This window comes from Chiloscyllium plagiosum, unplaced genomic scaffold (assembly GCF_037043375.1).
Source record: "Chiloscyllium plagiosum isolate Xiang-an unplaced genomic scaffold, Cpla_swu_hap1 HiC_scaffold_23, whole genome shotgun sequence".
Classification (NCBI taxonomy): Eukaryota; Metazoa; Chordata; class Chondrichthyes; order Orectolobiformes; family Hemiscylliidae; genus Chiloscyllium; species Chiloscyllium plagiosum.
The window spans coordinates 41,180,440-41,195,590 of NW_028270161.1; the positions used below are offsets into that span (position 1 = coordinate 41,180,440).

The following is a 15,151-nucleotide window of genomic DNA, read 5'->3' on the forward strand; positions in this document are numbered from 1 at the left end:
TTTCTTTGTCATTGCATTTTCACTTCTCTCATATCTTCTGTTTGCCAATATCTTAGCTGCAACACATGGTGCAGATATTGCAGATGTTTCACCTTATTTGGATCATTCCCATCAGATTGGTTACTTTCAAATATTTTGGCGCCCGAGGCTTTGAATTTGGGATTTTGGGTTGGCACCTTGACTTTGAGGTCAGATGGAGTGTCCCAAAAGTGCAGGGTGGGGAGCAGTCACCCAGCAGTCATTTTCCTTGAATTGGCCAATTAGAGACCAGAGAGTGGGCATCTAATTCAGGGCAGCATGCAAGTTCGTTAAACCTGGGAGGGGTGAGGGATTATTGGAAACCTCCAGCATGGGAGGAACACACAAGTTTTGAGTGGAAACAATCGGTGTTAGTTGCCAGTGTACTGGGATCCGATGGGCACAGAATGTACAGGACATTCAGCTTCATTGCTCTGTATCAGTCTCAATGCTCCACGTGGGGCTCCACCCATCTTAGAATCATAGAATCCCTCCAGTATAGAATTAGGCCTTTCAGCCCATTCAGTCTACACTGAATATCCACCTGGACCCATGGCACCAAGGGCGCATCACTTCAACAGTGTATATGTTGGCCCCTGTTTGAAACGAAAAGCATGATCTAGTGAGACTCTTTTCACTGCAGCCGTTTTAGGAAATTTAATAGACTTTCAAAGAAAAATCAATTGATTCTGATGGGGTAAATGGGGAAAAACAATGGGCTGAAATTTACTAAAATGGTTAAGTATCAATACTGGGAAGTTTCATGGAAGGTTTCCATCCGTGGGCTCTAGTGAGTTTTCTGATATACTTTCATGCTTCTCATTGTATTACATATCCAGACTCACATCTGTTCACCAGTGGCAGAGTGTTTGCCCCTGCAGGGACTGGATGGAATAGCCCCTCTATTAATGCCGTTTCTTTGAAACCCATATGTGCTACCAGGCAGAGAGTCTTTGATAATCCACACAGTGCAAGGAGAAGGGAAAACCTCTGCGGGCAGATGGATGGCACAGATGAGACTTTATTGCTGATAGGATCTCACATTTGTAAATGTGTTACTTTACAACATCTCCTGTCTGACCATTGTAATTACAGCTATAAAAAGCAAGTTACATATCAGGGCCATGACATCTTAGAATCGTATCTAAGGGATTAGATTAGATTACTTACAGTGTGGAAACAGGCCCTTCAGCACAACAAGTCCACACCAACCCTCCGACGAGCAACCCACCCAGACCCATTCCCCTACATTTACCCCTTCACCTAACACAGCAGGCAATTTTGCATGGCCAATTCACCTAACCTGCACATATTTGGACTGTGGGAAGAAACCGGAGCACCTGGAGGAAACCCACGCAGACACGGGGACAATGTGCAAACACAGACAATTGCCTGAGGTGGGAATTGAACCCAGGTCTCTGGCGCTGTGAGGCAGCAGTGCTAACCACTGTGCCACCGTGCCGCCCATTACCAGGGAGTGCTACTGTTTCCTTAGCACCTGGCATATCATTTTGTCATTGCTCAGTGTGGGAGCATTGCATGTTGGAAAGTCTTCAAACCATTGAAAATGGGAAAATTGAAAGCACAACTTTGAACAACAAAAGCAAAGAAAAGTAAAACAAAAGAACAGGGACTGCTTGTTTTCAAGCAACAACAGATTTCTAGCCAATGAATGATTACGTCGCCCAGCTCCCATCTATTGGAACCAGATGGTAATTAAGTCCTGTCTGGCTGGTAATGCCCCATGTTGAACTGCTCTCTCAAACTGAAGATAATGTTTCTCCTCTGAATTCCTCACCTTCCTCCTCAGAAGACTGCGCTCTCAGTCATCACATCACCTCTTGGCCTGCACCAGTGCAGAGCACAACTTGCGAGGATTTAGTTAGGAGGGTAAAATAGATAAGTCTGCGGATGATAAAATAGATAAGTCCCCTGGGCCTGATGGCATTTATCCTAGGATTCTCTGGGAAGCAAGGGAGGAGATTGCAGAGCCATTGGCCTTGATTTTTATGTCCTCTTTGTCTACAGGAGTAGTGCCAGAAGACTGGAGGATAGCAAATGTGGTTCCCTTGTTCAAGAAGGGGAGTAGGGATAACCCTAGTAACTATAGGCCGGTGAGTCTCACTTCTGTTGTGGGCAATTAGAGAGAATGTCTTAGAGAGAATTGTAAGGGATAGGATTTATGCACATCTGGATAGGAATAATGTGATCAAGGATAGTCAGCATGGTTTTGTGAAGGGCAGGTCGTGCCTCACAAACCTTATTGAATTCTTTGAAAAGGTGACGAAGGAGGTTGATGAGGGGAAAGCGGTAGATGTGGTATATATGGATTTTAGTAAGGCGTTTGATAAGGTTCCCCATGGTAGGCTACTGCAGAAAATACGGCGATATGGCATTGAGGGTGAGTTGGAGGTTTGGATTAGGAATTGGCTGGATGGAAGAAGACAGAGGGTAGTAGTTGATGGCAAAGTTTCTTCATGGAGTGCCGTCACTAGCGGTGTTCCGCAAGGATCTGTTTTGGGACCATTGCTGTTTGTCATTTTTATAAATGACCTGGAAGAGGGGTTAGAAGGTTGGGTGAGCAAGTTTGCGGATGATACGAAAGTCGGAGGAGTTGTTGACAGTGAGGAAGGATGTGGCAGGTTACAGCAGGATATAGAGAAGCTGCAGAGCTGGGCAGAAAGGTGGCAAATGGAATTCAATGTAGCTAAGTGTGAGGTGATTCACTTTGGGAAGAATAACAAAAAGATGGGGTACTGGGCTAATGGTCGGATACTTGGTAGTGTGGATGAGCAGAGGGATCTTGGTGTCCATGTACACAGATCTCTGAAAGTTGCCACCCAGGTAAATAGTGCGGTGAGGAAGGCATATGGCGTATTGGCTTTTATTGGTAGAGGAATTGAGTTCCGGAGTCCTGAGGTCATGATGCAGTTGTATAAGACTCTGGTGCGGCCGCATCTGGAATATTGTGTGCAGTTTTGGTCGCCATACTATAGGAAGGATGTGGAGGCACTGGAACGGGTGCAGAGGAGGTTGCCTGGTATGGAAGGAAGATCGTATGAGGAAAGACTGAGACACTTGGGGCTGTTTTCATTAGAGAAAAGAAGGTTTAGGGGTGACTTGATTGAGGTGTACAACATGATTAGGGGGTTAGATAGGGTTGACAGTGTGAACCTTTTCCCGCGTATGGAGTCGGGTATGACAAGGGGGCATAGCTTTAAATTAAGGGGGGGTAGATATAGGACTGAAGTTAGGGGTAGGTTCTTCACTCAGCGAGTCGTAAGTTCATGGAATGCCCTGCCAGTAGCAGTGGTGGACTCTCCCTCTTTATGGGCATTTAAGCGGGCATTGGATAGGTATATGGAGGATAGTGGGTTAGTATAGGTTAGGTGGGCTTGGATCGGCGCAACATTGAGGGCCAAAGGGCCTGTACTGCGCTGTATTCTTCTATGTTCTCTATGTTCTATGCAGTGTTAGCATTCATAGTGGCGCAGTGGTTAGCACTGCTGCCTCACAGCACCAGGGGCATGGATTCGATTCCAACCTCAGGTGACTGTCTGTGTGGAGTTTACACATTGTCCCTGTTCTGCGTGGGTTTCCTCCTGGTGCTCCGGTTTCCTCCCACAATCCAAAGATGAATTGTTCGTGGTGAATTGTCGTGGTGAATTGCCCATCATATTCAGGGATATGTAGGTTAGGTGCATTGGTCAGGGGTAAGTATAGGATAATAGAATACAGGAATGTGTCTGGGTGGGTTACTCTTCGGAGGATTGGTGTGGACTTGTTGGGCCAAATGGCCTGTTTCCACGCTGTAGGAATTCTGTGATGAAACTCTATAATTTCAAAAGGGTTAGAATATGAGATATACTGCTGAGGCTGTTTAAGACGACTCAGGCTGCTATTGGAATATTGAGAGCAGTTTTGGGCCTTGCAGGGGGTCCAGAGGAGATTTGCAAGAATGATCCAAGGGATAAAAGGCTTGTCATAGGAGGAGCAGTTGAGGACTCTGGGTTTGTACTCAATGGAGTTTAGAAGGATGAGGGGGATCTGATTGGAACTTAGTGAATACTGAGTGGACTGGATACAGTAAATGGGGAAATAATGTTTCCATTGGTTGGAGAGTGTAAGACCCGAGGGCACAGCCTCAGAATGAAGGTACGATCCTTTAGAACTGAGATGCGGTGGAATTTCTTCTTATTGCCACAGAAGGCAATGTAGCCCAAGTCATTCAGTTTATTTAAGACCGAGGTAAATAGATTCTTGATTAGTAAGTGGATCAAGTGTTATGGGGAGAAGGAAGGAGAATGAGATTGAAAAACCTATCAACCATGATTGAATAGTGGAGCAGATGGGTGAATGGCCCAATTCTGCTCCTGTATCTTTATGGTCTTATGGATTATGTGGTACAATCTGTCTGGACCATACTGCCTCAGCTCCCTGAAGCCAATCCAAGAATTAGAGTCTCACCTTCACAGGAACTATCATTTGCCTCACTACGGCCTAGTGAAACAAATGACTGCATTGCATCCACAGTTAGCCTTGAGAACGTAGAACAGTGCAGTACAGGCCTTTCAGCTTTCGATGTTTCACCAACCTGTGAAACCAATCTAAAGCCCATCAAACCTACACTATTCCATTATCATCCATATATTTATCCAATGACCATTTAAATGCCCTTAAAGTTGGTGAGTCTACAACTGCCCTTAAAGTTGGTGTGTTCCATGCCCCTGCTACTCCTCAGTACAGAAACTACCTCTGACATCTGTCCTATATCTATCACCCCTCAATTTGAAGCTATGCTCCCTCGTGCTAGCCTTAACCATCTGAGGAAAAATGCTCTCACTGTGCACCCTATCTAATCTTCTGATCATCTTGTATGTCTCTACTAAGTCACCTCTTAATCTTCTTCTCGAATGAAAACAGCCTCAAGTCCCTCAATCTTCCCTCCAGACCCGGCAACATCCTGGTCAATCTCCTCTGCACCCTTTCTAATGCTTCCGTGTCCTTTTTATAATGCAGTGACCAGAACTGCACGCAATACTCCCAAGTGTGTCCGCATTAGAGATTTGTACAGCTGCAGCAATGACCTCATGGCTCCTAAATTCAATCCCACTACTAATAAATGCTAACACACCGTATGTCTTATTAACAAACCTATCAACCTGGGTGGCAACTTTCAGGGATCTATGTACATGACACAGAGATCTCTCTGCTCATCCACACTACCAAGAATCTTACCATTAACCAGTATTCTTTATTCCTGTTGCTCCTTCCAAAGTGAATCACCTCACACTTTTCTGCATTAAACTCCATTTGCCACCTCTTAGTCCAGCTCTGCAACTTATCTATGTCCCTCTGTAACATGCAACATCCTTTGGCACTGTCCACAACTCCACCGAGCTTTGTGTCATCTGCAAGTTTACTAACCCATCCTTCTACACCCTTATCCAGGTTATTTATAAAAATGACAAACAGCAGTGGACCCAAAACAGCTCCTTGCAGTATACCACGAGTAACTGAACTCCAGGATGAATATTTCCCATCAACCATTGCCTCTGTCGTCTTTCAGCTAGCCAATTCCTAATCTAAAACTCTAATCACCCTCAATCTCATGCCTCTATATTTTGTGCAATAGCTTTCTGTGGGGAACTTCATCAAATGCCTTACTGAAATCCATGTACACCACATCAACCACTTTACCCTCATCTACATGTTTGGTCACCTTCTCAAAAAATTCAAGATTTGTGAGGCACAACCTACCTTCACAAAATTGTGTTGACTATCCCTAATCAAATTGTTCCTTTCTAGATTATTATAAATCCTATCTCTTATAATCCTTTCCAACACTTTACCCACAACTGAAGTAAGGTCAATAATTTCCAGGGTGTCTCTACTCCCCTTCTTGAACAAGGGGACGACATTTGCTACCCTCCAGTCTTCTTGGCACTACTCCTGTAGACAATGATGACATAAAGATCAAAGCCAAAGGTCCTGCAATCTCCTCCCTGGCTTCCCAGAGAATCCTAGGATTATTCCCATCCGGCCCAAGGGACTTATCTATTTTCACACTTTCCAGAATTGCTAACACCACCTCCTTGTGAACCTCAATCCTGTCTAGTCTCATAGCCTGTATCTCAGTGTTCTCCTAGACAACATTGTCTTTTTCCTGTGTGAATACTGATGAAAATTATTCATTTAGCACCTCTGCTAGCTCTTTGAACTCCATGTACAACATCCCATTATTGTCCTTGACAGGCCCTAATCTTAGTCTAGTCATTCTTTTATTCCTGACATACCTACAGAAAGCTTTAGGGTTTTCCTTGGTCCTACTTGCCAAAGACTTCACATGTCCTTGACTAGCTCTTCTCAGCTCCCTCTGTAGGTTCTTCCTGGCTAACTGGTAACTCCCAAGTGCCCTAACTGAGCTGCCTTGTTCCTCTTGACAAGACAGTCAACTTCTTTAGTAAACCACATTTCCCTTGCTCGACCACTTCCTCCTTGCCTGACCGATACATACTTATCAAGGACACGCAGTAGCTGTTCCTTAAAAAAAGCTCCCATTTCAATTATGCCCATCCCCTGCAGTTTCCTTCCCCATCCTATGTATCATAAATCTTGCCTAATTGCATCATAATTGCCTTTCCTCCAGCTATAACTCTTGCCCTGCGGTGTATACCTATCTCTTTCCATCGCTGTGTCTGGGCTGTGTAATAGCCATTAGCCATGGTCACAGAGGGTAGCCCTTGTCTGTCCATGACCATTCTTGTAAGGCATTCAGCTCTTCAAATGAAGCAGCAACATGAGAGAAGATAGGTATCATGGCAGCTGCCAGCGTACCTGGCACAGACTTCTAAGATGTAGTACTGATGATTACATGTTACTTGTCCCTCAATGGAATTAAGCCCTTTTCTATTGATGACCTCAGGTGCGCTATGAAACACACTCTCCGTGCAATGTGTGTATGGTCCATAGGGCCTAGTACCTGGAGGAAACCCATTACATTGACAAACTCTAGTGCCCGGGCGCAGATCTTCTCTGGAGATATGAGATGATGTGATCTGGCACCAAGTGTATCAGTAATGGCTTTGATACGTTTTTGTGTTGAGGGTTGAGGATTACCACATAATCCTTGAAAGCAGTCAGTTTGAATATAAAATTCAGTGTACCTGTCACCTCGTCACTCACCCCTCAGGTTGCAAGTCTGACTCCAGTTGATGACATGGGGCTGGAACAATGACCAGGGAAATCTGCAATGCCAATGCAACTCGTTCATATGGATCAAATAGCAAGTAAAGCCATCAGACCCTTTGGCTCTCCATTACCTATTCCACATCCTGAGTGGACCTTCAGCTGTCGGAAGAGGTAGCTGCTGGTTCTGGGTTAGCTGGCACAGTTGCTCCTCCTCAATGTCTCTGTGTGTTCATGGTACCTGTAGCCACATGACGCTGAGCCCTGTTGTGGCTGCATCTAATGGTCATGGTCTCAATAAGCCTGTGTGGAGGAACATCAGAAACAGAACATTTTCTTAATAATGGGAGCAGTTAGCATTGGCATCGCTCACCATGGATGGTTCATTATAGTCCTCCATGTCCCACTGTGGGGAGAAATTGGACAAGGAAGTCCATCAAATGCTTTTACATGGGTCTTTGACATAGTGGACCTTATTCCGATGTGTGCAGCACAGTCTGTTCTACAAATACAGCAGGAGACTGTAAGAACTGTATTTAATTACTAATACCTTGTCTCTCACATCACCCAATAAGTTTAGCAGTATATATTGTAGTGATTGGAATGAGGCTAACCAGCTGTACCTCATAGAATAAACGTTCCCTGATTGGGACTGTTAATCTGGTTCAATCAGGGAGCCCTGGCTGACAAGTTCTGTTCACTTTAGGAGCAGGCTCATTGTTAGCTGGGTCAGTATCACATACTATGCACTTGGAAATAAAGGGTGACTTGGTGACGGGAATTAGCCTTTGTGGAATTATATCATATATAAGACAGCATGTTAACAAATACAATTCAAAGTAAGATGAATTCCATTCCATACCCATCTGCAGTCCACAAGATCTTGGATAATCATTGTGAATTGACATACACACTAACCACCCCCTTGCCCTTCCCAAAAGCAGTCACTCATGTCCTCCAGTACTCTATCCTCTTTCAACGTTACACAGTGGGTTTCCTCCCTTTACAATTATTGATGTTCCTGCATCCCAGCATACTGCCTCTGATCCTCACTGCTGGCTTCCCCACAACAGCTGTGACCCCTGCTAACACCCCTTGGCTTTCAGTGAATTGCCCCCACAGGATAGGCCACAACTCCCCAGACTGGTTTCAATGAACCTGACCGCGCCAAGTGAGAGTGTCCAGGCTCTTGGACTGAGATGATGTGCTGCCCTTTACTAAATGTAGCAACACCATCTGACTGACAGCAAATCCCTTGACCTGACCAAGAGGTAATCTCCTCCGAGTTTGAGACATGGTTTAGGTATTAGATATTGAAATATTATTTAAACAATAAATTTCTTATTGATTTCAGCACAAAGATGGCCCAGTAACTTTGGGTTTCTTTCTGTGCTGTTAATTTTCATGTTTTTAAGTATGCTGTACATCTATGTTAAATACACATCTAATAAGAATAGAAATATCCAACACTTACTAACTACAGATCGTCTGAGTACTACCATGTACTATTTTCCTACTAAAATGCAGACGCTGCAGATACTGAAATTTTCTTGGCCACTTGGCAGTTTTTGGCTGGCTGCCAAAGGGCCTGTTATAATGAGAGTTGACTGCACTTTCTGTGAAAGGATCATGACAACTTCTCTCTCTATTGGGAGAGGCAGGAAACCGCAAATCCTTCTCGTCATCATGAAATCATGTCTGGGTGATGCTCCGATACACCTTTGCAAACAAAAGTTTGCCAAGCAATTTTTCACAAAGACATTCTTCCCCTGAAATGCTGCTGCTTCACTGTAATGTCAGCAAACTGTTCACTCAACTCACAGTTCGATTCCAAGCTGCTGAAGAATATTGGAATGGAAGCCATGCTCCAGATTTCATAACTAATTCCAACTTGAATGCCCACACATTCCTAATTCCAGGTGGCATCCAAGTTGCTGTGACTGAATAAGCTGAGTGGATAAACGGTGCTGAGGTTCTTCTTTTAAAAAGAAAAGCATTGTGTTCGTTGATTCATGACAAGTTTAATTTGGAAAGGAGGAAAGAGTGACAAGTTTTGATTTTGAATTAAACTTGATTAGTTTGTTTTTTTAAGTACTTATGTATTCCGAAATTCAAATATCATTGGAGGAAAGCTTTAACAAAAGACCAAGTAATGTGTCAAAGAAACTAACTTGAAGTGGCATTCATGAAGACATGATTTTTCAGCTTGATAGATTGTGAAGTCTCATTCATTCAAATTTAAATTGATTCCAGTGATACAAGTGCAATCTCTAATATTAAATGTCAAAGTCAAAGTCTGTAACTGAGAGTACAGCTTGTTTATGCACAGGAAGTTATGAATGATAGGGCTGATGGGGGAGCAGGATTAAGTACTGAATGCAATATATGTATCATAGTTCTGGATGAGTTGAAGTTTACAGAAAATAACATGTTTTATATTTACTACGGTCTGTCAGCACATGGAGAATGGAGCCAGCATGCAAAGGAACAATAAAAGGAGGCACAGTTGCAACTGTTTTGATTACTAGCTGCTTTAGTAAAATGGACAACTCGTCACCCAGCCAGGAGAGCAATGGAATCATCAAATCCTGAGCTGACAAGGGCATTAAATATTATCAGCAGATGAGCTGAGGCAGGCATGGAATTGGGTGATTTCATCAGTCATAGCATCTGATGGAAGACAAAACAGAACAGACATATCATGTCTGCTGATGGAAATTTTGTGTGTGTGAACTCATTTGTAAAATGTGGTTTTGGTTGATGGAATCCTATATCATGTATGTTGTGCTCAGCCTGCGCAAACCTGCCAGCCAGGCCAGCGATCTTCAAAGGTTTTGCTGTAACCTCTCTTTGAAAAGGTAATTATAGTTTATCAAAATTAACTATGCTGTAGAATGGAGAGGAGGAATCACAGTTTCTTTAAATACAGCAGTGGAAGAGAAGAGAAATTTGCAATTTAAACTTGTAGTATCCACAGGGAATGATATAGATAAAGACTCTGTTGACTATTAAGACTGATGTTTTATAGCTCTGCATTGCTTTTAATTTGAGAAAACTGTTTTCAAATTTAGTACGTCAGGGGATATGAGAACTCCTATCGTAAAAATTGATTATCCCAGTGCTGAAATTATTCACTGAACAGTCATTGTAATGGTAGAGGATCAATATTTCACCACCAGCCCTTCTGCAATGCTGCTGTTTTAGCATACATTGTTAATGTTCCTGGTTGGATTACTTCTGTCAGTGCTTTACTTATAAATTTATGAGTGGTTCTCATCTGACTCAATAAAATCCAACATCATATTCAAGAAACATATTTCTGTAATATCATAATCTCAAAACAGCAGATAGAGGGAGTATAGTTCCTGTGAAGCAATGATACCAAGGACACCTGAGTATTATGTTGTAGTGGTCTTTACTGCCCCCTGTGGTGGCCATGAGCAGTGTCAGATGCAGAATAGTTTTGTAAAAAGTTAATAAAATCTCAAGTTTTCTGGACATGTTTTTGTTCCTTTTGATGGTCAGCGGTGAGTAAATATGACTGCATTGTGTATAGAATAACCTTGTATCTCTGCAATATTGCTCATGTATTTAGTACACTTCTATGGTACAGCTTAACTGTTTAGCGCAGTCCATCACAAAATTTTCAAAGCTCTGTTTGTCACATGGTTATGTAACAAGGATAGGAAGGGATATAGTCCTGTATTTACCTGTCGTATCCCTCAGTTGATTTTAGACAAATGTCAGTCTTGGATGATAAGACGTTCACTTTAGGAGCGCATGTAGAAATCAAGATAGTAGGTATTGCAATACCTACCCTCCCTCCCCCCCGCCATGTGTGTGAGTCATACGTTCCAAGATCTACTGCAGAGACCCAACACTGAGGGTTTGCCATTATTCAATCATTTAAATGGGAAAATCACCTCCATGGCAGCCCCCTGGAATTATTTCTGGAATATTCGATGTAATATTTTCAGACCACGGGAAACTGTGGAAACCGAATCCATGGATGGGGTGGGGGGCAGGTTGGGGGGATTATTCTACTGTACTTTTTTTCATTTTAGCTATACCACCAGACTTGGGTCAATATAAAATGCTTTGCAGCATCTTTAACCAGCTTATATGTATGTGCTAACTCAGCATTATCGTTCACTTTATTCTTTTCTCTGTCCTATAGGCTTATTGATGTTGAACTCTTTACATTTCTTTCTATACCATCAAATTAAGATTTGTTTATCAAACGTTTTGAAACCATCATAGTCAGCATGTTTAATTTGCTGCAGGTGTTTGATTTGGACAGGTCTTTGGGATTTGTAACACGTGTCCTAACTGTATGATTCTTGAGCAGCTCCGATTGCTATTGTCAAAAACCCTATATGAACTCGGTCATTTTCAAATGTAATTAGATTCTAATGCTTATTTTCAACTTTGCTAACAGGTTCATTGGCTCTCTGTTGGCTCACTGCCATTTCCAAGTGAACCAGTTTTATTTGGTGTTTCTCCCCTCTTCCCCAGCAAAATGGAGATATTTGATAAAGTCTGCACAATGAGAATAAATATCAATAGTAGCTTTAATGGGGCATTCAGGTGACACTGTCAGCGGTGTTATTTGATCAGCTTATGGCTACAGCTTGCATTCTGATATTAAGTTCTGTCAAGTACTCATTGTTGTACATATATATCATAATATACAGTTGCAATGCACGACAGAGTTTTAACATAGCAAATGCAAATAATGTGTGCTTATTTCAACTCCCCTGAGGTCTTGTGTTAAATCAGATTCAACCATTTCATTCAATAAACTATCAGAAGAGTAATTATATCATAACTCCAGAATCTCATGGTTTTGTATTTCACAGAGGAGTGGAATTGGAAAAACTTTAAAGTTGTTATGTCGTATGTAAACTAATTAAGGGATAGAAGTGCTGTACAATCTGATAACTGACCCTAGGCGTAAGAATTGCTAAATTGCTCATGAATGATGAACTGGTTGTATTGTTTATTGTTAGCTCTCATTGATGGAAGTATTGCTGATGTGCTGATTTTTGTACCACTTGTTTTTAAATAACTTGTGTTAGAAATTTTAATGCTTTTCAACTAGAAACCTTAATTCTCAATGTGCATGAAGTCAGTCATTAATTCAGCATGGTGATTGCAATCATGGAAACATGCTTGACTTGCTGCTTCAACACATTCTTCATCCAAATGATTCACTTTTTCTACCTTCCTCGGAAATGTGATGCATGACGCTGTTTGTTGGAAGAGGTGTTGTATGGACAGCTTCCTAACATAAAATCCACACATGTACATGAGATGACCAGACAATTATCACGACTATGGAAGCCATCCCGTGCTCAAGGACATTGAAGCCAGTTGAAGTTTCTCCCTGAATGGGATGTACAAGAAGTCATCGAGGAGAAAGTGAGGTCTGCAGATGCTGGAGATCAAAGTTGAAACTTTATTGCTGGAACAGCACAGCAGGTCAGGCAGCATCCAGGGAACAGGAGATTCGACGTTTCGGGCACAGGCCCTTCTTCCTGAAGAAGGGCCTGTGCCCGAAACGTCGAATCTCCTGTTCCCTGGATGCTGCCTGACCTGCTGTGCTGTTCCAGCAATAAAGTTTCAACTGTACAAGAAGTCATCACAGCCTAGGATTGGAATAATTGTCTATTCCATTTACTGCCAGTGTCATGGGCAAAGCCTTCGCAAACCTGCGGATGTCACTATGTCACAGAATCTGCAGGCGTTGTTCACCTGTTGTCAAGGCCCAGTTGCTCCAGTATCTGTTTTTGATTCCCATTTGACCATCTGAGGCTTATGCCAGAAATGTCAACTCTTCTGCTTCTTGGATGCTGCCTGACCTGCTGTGCTTTTCCAGTGCCACCCTTTTCAATTCTGATTCTCCAGTATCTGCAGTCCTCACTTTCTCCTAGCACCTGAGGGTTTTGCACATGATTGAGGAGATTTCAAAGTGGTTTTAAAAAGCCGGGATTCATATCCATCTAATAATAGGCTAAGGAATGTCAGTGAAAGTTGAGAGAAAAGGCTTTCTTTTTCTTTGTTATAACCATGTAAAGTATATTGAATCTGAACTTTTGTCGAATTTTGTGGCTAATGGGGTTTTAGAAGGGATGACTGCCTTCACTGAATTTTCATTTGCAGGATAATCACAGTTACAAACTCACTGAGGACATTCAGTAATGAAAATAATTTGGACCTTTTCCTGCATATGAATACTTTAAACTCTCAGCAATGCAACATTGTTGGGTTTTTTATGTTTGTTTATGGGATTGGTAAAGGTTACTGACTAAGTCAGCATTTATTGCTCGTCTTTAATTACCCTGGAGGTGGTGGTAGACAGCTGCCTTCACAGAGCACTGTAATCCTTGGGGTGTACACATCTTCCAAGTGTGGTTCGGAAAGGAGTTCCGAATAGAGAATAATACATCAGAGACTCTTACTGATTATGTTAGCTAGTATGGTGATGAAACGTCTGAAAACAAACCTTTAAGCTCAGCCAACTGACTTACATACTTATCATCAACCTGAGCTACAGATCTTCTCAAAAATTGCTGGTGGAGAATATTCTTAATCTTGGGTTAAAGGCAACTGTTAGGATAGGCGATAAGCCCAAAACATTTCAGTTTACAGTTAATTGGGACAGCATACAGTATGATTCAGAATCACATCTAGCACAACATTGGTTACAGTTTAGGGGAGGTGTTGGTCTCTTAGCATTATCATTGTACTATTAATCCAGAGACGCAGGTAATGTCCTGAGAACCCAGGTTTAAATCCTGTAATGGAAGATGATCTTTTTTAATCTGAAATTGAAGATAACCGTTAAACCATTGTTGAATGACTGAAAGCAAACCGTCTAGTTCACTACTGTCCTTCAGGGCTGGAAGCTCTTGTCCTTACCTGGTCTGGTGCATCTGTGACTCCTGATCCACACTGACCGCTCCGTGACTCCTGATCCAGACTGACCGATCCGTGACTCCTGATCCAGACTGACCGATCCGTGACTCCCTATCCGTGACTCCTGATCCACACTGACCGATCCGTGACTCCCGATCCGTGACTCCTGATCCACACTGACCGATCCCTGACTCCTGCTCCACACTGGCCCATCTGCAACTCCTGATCCAGACTGACCGATCCCTGACTCCTGATCCACACTGACCGATCCCTGACTCCTGATCCACACTGACCGATCCCTGACTCCTGATCCACACTGACCGATCCGCAACTCCTGATCCACACTGGCCGATCCATGACTCCTGATCCGCACTGACCAATCCGTGACTCCTGATCCGCACTGACCGATCTGTGACTCCTGATCCGCACTGACCGATCCCTGACTCCTGATCCGCACTGACCGATCCGTGACTCCTGATCCGCACTGACCGATCCGTGATTCCTGATTCACTTCAATGTGGTTGACTTTTAACTGCCCTCTGGCCAACTGGGAAGGACAATGAATACTGGTGAATGAATTAAAGCAAAATTCTAATTATTGGAGATTTACAAACAGCTATTGATCTGTATCAAAATGCTCGAGTCAGAAGCCGTGCTCTTGTGGATCATCTTGAGTTATTGAATGAAGTATGTACTTTCTAAATAGGTTGAGCCATTTCCCAAAGCTTTCCAGTTACAATTCATTGACAAACATAATTCCTATAATTACACTTGTATTCAAGCATTGAGCGTTTTCAGTTTCACAGGAATAATTTTGCATCCTTTGTTGGCAGGTGAAGCACTAACCGGGGAGCTGTCAAAGCTTTTGTTGGAAATCCGAGAGAGCCAGGATAAAGATTTTGACGATCTCTGCCAAGCGGTGTCCTCATGCTCCATGGACAGTTTTACCAGTACAAAGATTTCTGATGATGATGTTGCCAAGTGTGAAAACCAGCCAAAACATTCCAAGGTTAGTGTTCAGTATAGG

The 15,151-nt window shown here is 42.8% G+C and overlaps 1 protein-coding gene across 16 annotated transcripts in view; it reads left to right on the forward strand.

Moving 5' to 3' along the window:
• Positions 1 to 15,151, forward strand: part of anks1b (ankyrin repeat and sterile alpha motif domain containing 1B) — an 818,433-nt gene that overhangs the window by 433,041 nt on the left and 370,241 nt on the right. For all 16 annotated transcript variants that reach the window (XR_015761150.1, XR_015761151.1, XM_043713626.2 and 13 more), the window contains one exon: positions 14,958 to 15,133. Coding sequence is in view for 14 of the 16 variants with exons in the window: in XM_043713626.2 (XP_043569561.1) it covers positions 14,958 to 15,133 (176 nt within the window). In the remaining 2 variants the exon portion in view is untranslated. The remainder of the gene's footprint in view (positions 1 to 14,957; positions 15,134 to 15,151) is intronic.